At 67.4% G+C, this 703-nt stretch overlaps 1 protein-coding gene across 1 annotated transcript in view; it reads left to right on the top strand.

Moving 5' to 3' along the window:
• Window positions 1–703, top strand: part of PLEC (plectin) — a 21367-nt gene that overhangs the window by 9553 nt on the left and 11111 nt on the right. Inside the window, exons 19-20 of the mRNA XM_010841258.1 lie at window positions 7–203; window positions 314–412. Of these exons, the coding sequence (XP_010839560.1) occupies window positions 7–203; window positions 314–412 (296 nt within the window). The remainder of the gene's footprint in view (window positions 1–6; window positions 204–313; window positions 413–703) is intronic.

Raw genomic sequence — 703 nt, 5'->3', positions numbered from 1 at the left:
GGGCCCCCCCGCCAAGGCCACGCTGGGCAAAGCCTGCAGGCAGTTTCAGGGGCGGGGTGGGGCGGGCAGAGCTGGCAGGCATTGGTGTGTCTCTGCAGGACTACGAGCTTCAGCTGGTCACGTACAAGGCACAGCTGGAGCCAGTGGCCTCGCCGGCCAAGAAGCCCAAGGTCCAGTCGGGGTCCGAGAGCGTCATCCAGGAGGTGAGGCTGAGGGGCGGTGGGGCTGGTGGGTGGGCGGAGCCAAAGCCACGCAGGGCCTGGTGGGCTCTGGGCAGGGGCAGGGCTGACTGTGGGCGTCCCTCTGCCCCCAGTACGTGGACCTGCGGACTCGCTACAGTGAGTTGAGCACGCTCACCAGCCAGTACATCAGGTTCATCAGTGAGACCCTGCGGCGCATGGAGGAGGAGGAGGTAGGGCTGCCAGGGTGGGGAGGCCGTCCCGCCGTCCCCCCCAGATGTGGCCCCTGGGACGCGTCCGAGCGCACCTGGCACAGCACGGCCCACCCCCCACGGCCTGGCACTGCACGGCTCTCCCCGTGGTGGCTGTTGTGTGCCCCGGGCCGCCCCTGGCTCTGTGTGTCCCTTCTCGGGGTTCTGCATTGGCCTTTTCACTTGGCCGCCTGCTCTGCAAAGACTTGGGCTTGTTTGGTTGTGGGGACCGGGAGGGGCATCACAACCAAACAAGCCCAAGTCTTTGCAGAG

This window comes from Bison bison, unplaced genomic scaffold (assembly GCF_000754665.1).
Source record: "Bison bison bison isolate TAMUID 2011002044 unplaced genomic scaffold, Bison_UMD1.0 scf7180017846977, whole genome shotgun sequence".
Taxonomy (NCBI): domain Eukaryota; kingdom Metazoa; phylum Chordata; class Mammalia; order Artiodactyla; family Bovidae; genus Bison; species Bison bison.
The sequence above is the reverse complement of the archived record's forward strand: the minus strand, read 5'-3'. Positions and strand labels throughout refer to the sequence as shown.